Source organism: Chelmon rostratus, chromosome 3 (genome assembly GCF_017976325.1).
Source record: "Chelmon rostratus isolate fCheRos1 chromosome 3, fCheRos1.pri, whole genome shotgun sequence".
Lineage (NCBI taxonomy): Eukaryota > Metazoa > Chordata > Actinopteri > Chaetodontiformes > Chaetodontidae > Chelmon > Chelmon rostratus.
The window spans coordinates 17,781,051-17,787,050 of NC_055660.1; the positions used below are offsets into that span (position 1 = coordinate 17,781,051).

The following is a 6,000-nucleotide window of genomic DNA, read 5'->3' on the forward strand; positions in this document are numbered from 1 at the left end:
CACTGTTGGATATAAAAATGGACTTTGTAGGTTAATGAAGACTAATGGGACCCCGAATTGCTGTTTGAGGCAACACACATTGTCTTAATGTCAACCATCAAATGTTTTTAATGGTGCAATTTATACTACTTTAAAAACATATCACCTAAATACACTGTGATTGGTTTGTAATTGGTATCGCATTCTATTGTTACGTATTGGTCGCAAGGTTGATGCCTGTACTAGTCCCCCTTCCTGTTTTTGTGGTTGTGCTTTACTGTAACACGTTTTGAAGACTTCACAGGGGGAGTTCACGGGGGGGGTGATTAGTAGTTAGTGTTGTGGAGTTTCTGTGAAGTTTCCGTCAACCTCTCCAATGCCAAAAGGTTCAAAAATCCCGAATCCATTTTTTTTCCTAGTGTGCACATTTGCATCATACTGTGGATTTTAATGCATAATATTACAGACATGGAAATGGACATTACAGGGATCATGTAGGTGTGTGCTGTCACCTTTGCTCAAAAGAAAGCAAGAATGTATTCTGCTCTAACAAGACACACAAATGAAAGAAACTGACACTGATCTCTTGATTGAAGGCCAGATGGTCTCAGATGTCTCCTGATGAGTTTTGTCTGGAAGTGCAGAAGGTGTAACGCAGTTCGTCATTTCAGATGGGAGGTGGTCACATGACCATACTAATGGCGTACTGACTTTCAACCTTTTCCTTTACTGTCCAAACAGGATTTCTGCATAATCTTCAGATTCTGGGAAGGGGAGTTAGATTTTAGATGGCCTGCACTGTTAATTACCTCAAGCACAGAGACAGAGTTACACACAAGTGGATTTTAATTAGAGTCGGCGTGATGAAAAGGCAACTAGAGAAGCCTTTCAGCCGCCTCTGTGAGGCCTCACACTCATGCATACACACGTACGCACCACTAAGAAAAAATTCTAAAGGCAAGATTATTAACTTTTTGTTCTACTTTACCTATGAGTTCTCCTTGAGATGTTAAAGCTTGGCAATTAAAATGATAGTGACTTTATAACTGCCGTAAGGCTTGTTTCTCAGTATCAGGCTGAAGAAAAATGCACACACACACATCTATGTGCAGTCACAGACACAGGTGCATGTGTGCTCAATCATTACCACCTGTGGTAACATGTAGAGCAGAGAGGACTCATTCATCTGTTCCACCTCCATGTCACTCTTTGTCCCCTTCTGTGCAGAAACTTACATTTTACTACAGTGCAAGCATACTAATGCTTTCAGAGACCTGTTATATAAAGCATGCACAATATCAAGACACAAGCTTGCATAGAATAAACAGTTTTATATCCCACACACCGCTGTCATTGGAATGACGCACATACAGACACACAAATTAAATAAGGGCATTATAAAGCAGCACATAGAATAGTCGTCTGTCAGTAATAGAGAGAGGATTAGGCTTGAATGGTAGTGTAATCGCTGGATGTGGGTGTTAAATCCCTGGCATATAGCTTCCATACTGCTGAGTGAAGCTACACTTATCTGCTGCTTCTGTGGGCATCTCCACCAGCAATAACAGGGCACACACTGTCTTTCAGCAAGGGAGGTACTGCACAAGTAAGGGAGATACAAAATTAGACGGGAGACAGAAGGAAGGTGAAAGTGAGGGCAGATAATATGTGACATATCAAGGATGATGGGTGGTGGCAGTGGTGGTGTGCTATATACAACCATAGCATTTGACCACAAAATGTAAAGACTCATGTGTATTTTTGTTTAGCTCCAAATTTTGTGATACTGCTGAATCATGTTGACATATGCCCTAACAATTCTTTAATAATAATGTTAGAAATTATAAGAAAACTGTTGATTTCAGCATAGTGCACCTTTAAAAACAACAGATACTATACAGGCGTGGTCACGTCTACACATATACTGTACATTCATAGCCACACAGATATACACAATTGCACTGCTCAGAGGCAGCCTGTGTGATGCCTGTAAGTTTGTTTTTGTTGGACGTGATTAGAATGGTAAAGAAACTAATTGCCATTAAACATTTGTCCACAGACCCTGGCTCAGTTGTAACTGGGCAGTGTGAACATTAACAAGCCATACAAAGAAAGGCAGCAGATTTTTCTGGTGTAGGTTTGCATAAAAACAATGAAACAGTTGTGCGTGGTTGTATTCTGAGGATGAGTTAGTTAATGTCTCTTGAAGCCTGTTGCTAATCACAGAATAAACTATGACGAACCATTTAGCATTACAATATCTATTCGTATTTGCCCTCCTAATGAGATAGGCTTAACTTAATATGTTTATTGGCTTCCTCGTGCCGGGGAAATGTACATTTATTTCCACCATGCCAATATATCATGATTTGAATTGAGCCAAGTCATACAGTCAAAAGAGGGATTACCACCTTTGTCACAGAGGGAAATCATTCAGCTCAAACAACTTGTCATTTCGCCAAGGTCATAAATCATTTAGCGTATTAGCATGCTTAGCGCGTGAGTCTATGGGAGTGTCATTATCCATAGAAGCATACTCAGATACCTCTCAGTCATAATTGATGAGCTATGGGAAATACATTCCACTATACTTAATGAAGATACACAGACGTTCTGCCGCTGACACACTCGCAGGCACATGCTGTACGTAGATGTGGCAGCCAAGGGAACGCGGGGGCATAAGGGCCCTCCTTGGAGACCCACTCTCAAATCTGCAGTGCTCTCAATCAAGTCACTCAGTCAATGTCACTCTGACACACACACACACATATTAGTATTACAGCACCTGTCAGGATATATCATTTATTTAACCCTGTCCTCTCAAATAAATGTATTTGAGAGAAAACACACACTGATTGCATTGTGGGTTTGTGTTTGTGCCTGTAGTAGGATACTCAAAAACTTGAATGTCATATCAATTGTTTTCTCTCTGTCTCTCTCTCAGTCACACACACACACACACACACACACACACACACACACACACACAGTGAGAACAAGTGCATATCTCACTGTTTAGTCTCCAGGAGAGGTCCTCATCCTAATCCCTGATTAACAATATCAGTCGGTGGTGACAGTTTAATTTAACACAGTGCTTTTCTAGGATTAGCTGCTACATGAGGGTGTGTGCACATACTCAGACACCCACACACAGAGATACACACAATTCCCTTGCAGATTAAAGATCATGCTTATGTATATTTTGCTTTAGAATAGCCACTGAGGAAATAAGATGATAATAGCTGCAATAACACCATTTTCTGCAGCACAGCGGGGTTGATGATGAGAAGGAGGCAGTGGCATATGTTGAGGGATTACCTCAATAAATGCAAACATTAAAAGGTTTTCGCATGATGAAGACCACCAGGTAATGTTTTAGACAGCCTCTCTTCTAGCATTTTAGCAAATGTCAAAAAGTTAATTTTTTTTCATCATTTGGCTGTGCATCTTCAGGCCTGGGCATGTGATTGTATGTGCGTGTTTGTGTGTGTGAACCACCGACATGAAGAGGAGAGGATGCTTTCAGTGTGTACCATGTCTAAACCCCGCAAGCACATTCAATTTGAACAGAGATCAAACAGAGAGTTACATCAGCGGTTATAATGTGCGTGAAATGATTTAAATGGTTGCCTTTAGCCAGGAATCAAACATTCTCACAGGCCATTGTGTAATAATTATTATGCATATAACAGGGTGTCTGCAGGACCTGCAAAAAGCTGGAAAAATATGCAAACTCGAAGGCATTAAGTAGAGTTATAGTAACTTTAGTTTAGAGATCATATTGCAGTTTTTTACCCTGTGTGTGTGTGTGTGTGTGTTTACAGTCATCTGCCTGGTTGGCCTTGGCCTGGTGGTGTTTTTCTTCAGCTTCCTGCTCTCCATTTTCAGGTCCAAGTATCATGGATACCCCTACAGGTAAGTTACACAGATGTTTGCGCAAGTTTCATCCAGCTTACTCAACAGTTATTCAAACACAATATACAAGGGTACAATAAATCTTAAAATCAGCTGAATTGACACAAAATCATTGCAAAGTTATTGCAGACACAGTGCACAAAACCAGGCCAAAACAGGATCCATCCATTCCCATTATTTCATTGATCTGAAGACAGCTGTTCGATTGGAAACACTCCCTCCAAAATATACAAGTCACGGCACCAAGCTTGTTTCTCTTGAGACCAGTGTTCCAGCGAAAACTTCAATAGAGATTTGCTGCCTGACTTTGTTGACTCAAATGCTTCTTTGGCATTTTCTGGGATGCTCCGTACACAGCATATTCGCACATTTTTTCTTCTTTCACCGGAATATTATAAATCATGGGTCAATCATGGATGTTTTTTGTAGGTCGTCATATAGCGAATGTGTGTGGATGCTAAAAACCTTGATCTTAGTAAGCCAGGACAGCAGCGATTTGGTCCCACTTTGAGCTAAAGGTCGCCACAACATGAAAAAGATTGCATGTGTGACAGAAAACACTGCAAGTCTGCAGAGTCTGGGTCCCGCTCATCGCCACACAGCACCAACACCTCCAGCTGCAGAAACTCACCTCTGGAGCTGGAGAAGATTCAAGATGTTGCGGGAACTTCACCAGAGCAGATAATTGACTGTCATGGGGGCTTGAACCCTGAAGTGACCCGTGCCTTGAAATAGGACCAAATTGCTTGTGCCAGCTCAGTGATTGTTGTCTAGTTACTTAAACCCATGGATGGAGAGTGTAGCCTTGGTTTCAACCTGGTCAGGCTTTCATTTACAGGTCCTTAATTGACAGATGTTTTCTTACTTTCCAAGAAATTTCTTGGTTAAAGTTATTCCCATTAACTGAAACATTAACCTACAGTAGTTGATAGATTCTACTCTATTCCTGCTGCTCGTGTATCAATTCAGCTATACAAAAGAAAAACTATGGCAATATTTACACCACGTGATTTGCAGAGCTGTAAAGTCGCTGCTGGATCTACTGTGTGTCGTTTCATATGCAGCCATTTGCTCTGTTTCGCTCGTCTACAGTGTCGACGGAGCAGATGTGGATCGAAGTGTTAAGATGCTTTCACTTAACTGCTGCTTTATGCTAAACTGCAAGAAGTAGTATTTTAAATTGCTGGTACATTTGACTTGACCGTGACTTCCTATTTATTATTAAAGTCATGTTTTAAATTTTTAATGGCATATAGACACTCCCCAATTTCTTTTGCTGTTTGATAGGGACAGATGAATCTTCAGCAAGCATTTGAGCACTATTGCCTTTTTACATGCTTCCAGAAACAGTTCAAACCTGCAGTAAGCATTTTTGAACAAAGTAATCATGAAAAGCCACAGTCAGTTTCATCCTTTGGCCTGTGCTTGAAATTTTATATTGTTGTGCAAGAAAAAACACTTAATTTGTATAAATATATTGTATTATTTATATTCCCTCTTGTCTCCCTATTCTCTGCTTCACTTCTCTCTTTTGTTCTTCTATATTCCTGTTAATCCTCCTGTCTCTCAGCTTCCTTATTAAGTGAAAAAAAGGTCAGAGGATGGTGAAGAGGTGGGAGATGAGGAGAAGAGGAGTCAAGAAGATACTTGAAGAGGTGGATGCAGCATCACTATTGAGTCTAGAGTGCATGGTGGAGCTTCTTTTTCTGTGTGTTGTTTTTTTATCGACTGCTCTTATAAACTCTGCAAGCTGAATAGAAAAATGATTCCTTCTTACACTGGAAAATAAAGGTGTTTGGCATGTGTCTGTATTTTTGTCGTTTATGGTTTCTGTCAGCATTGAATAGTGTGGGTTGATACATTGACCTGTGACTGTGGTTTATCTATTTATTATTATTTGTTTCTGGAAACTGTGAAACAGCATTTTAGATGGAGGATTAAGTGGTGGAAGTTGAACACAGCAGCAGAGAGCTGAAGCTCCATGATTAGTCAGGGGGAAAGCTTATTAACCACAACATTTTTCCCGACTCCATCCCTGTAATTTCACATAACGTTCATGTTGTAAGTGTTGTCTTTTAACGCAATATACTGTATATCCAAGTGACC

General features: G+C 40.4%; 1 protein-coding gene across 1 annotated transcript in view; it reads left to right on the plus strand.

Moving 5' to 3' along the window:
- The window catches only part of tusc3 (tumor suppressor candidate 3), a 75,034-nt gene extending 69,335 nt beyond the window's left edge, over window positions 1-5,699 (plus strand). The window contains exons 9-10 of the mRNA XM_041933679.1: window positions 3,804-3,894; window positions 5,465-5,699. Coding sequence (XP_041789613.1) covers window positions 3,804-3,894; window positions 5,465-5,480 — 107 coding nt within the window. The 3' untranslated portion in view covers window positions 5,481-5,699. The remainder of the gene's footprint in view (window positions 1-3,803; window positions 3,895-5,464) is intronic.
- Window positions 5,700-6,000: the final 301 nt, after the last annotated feature.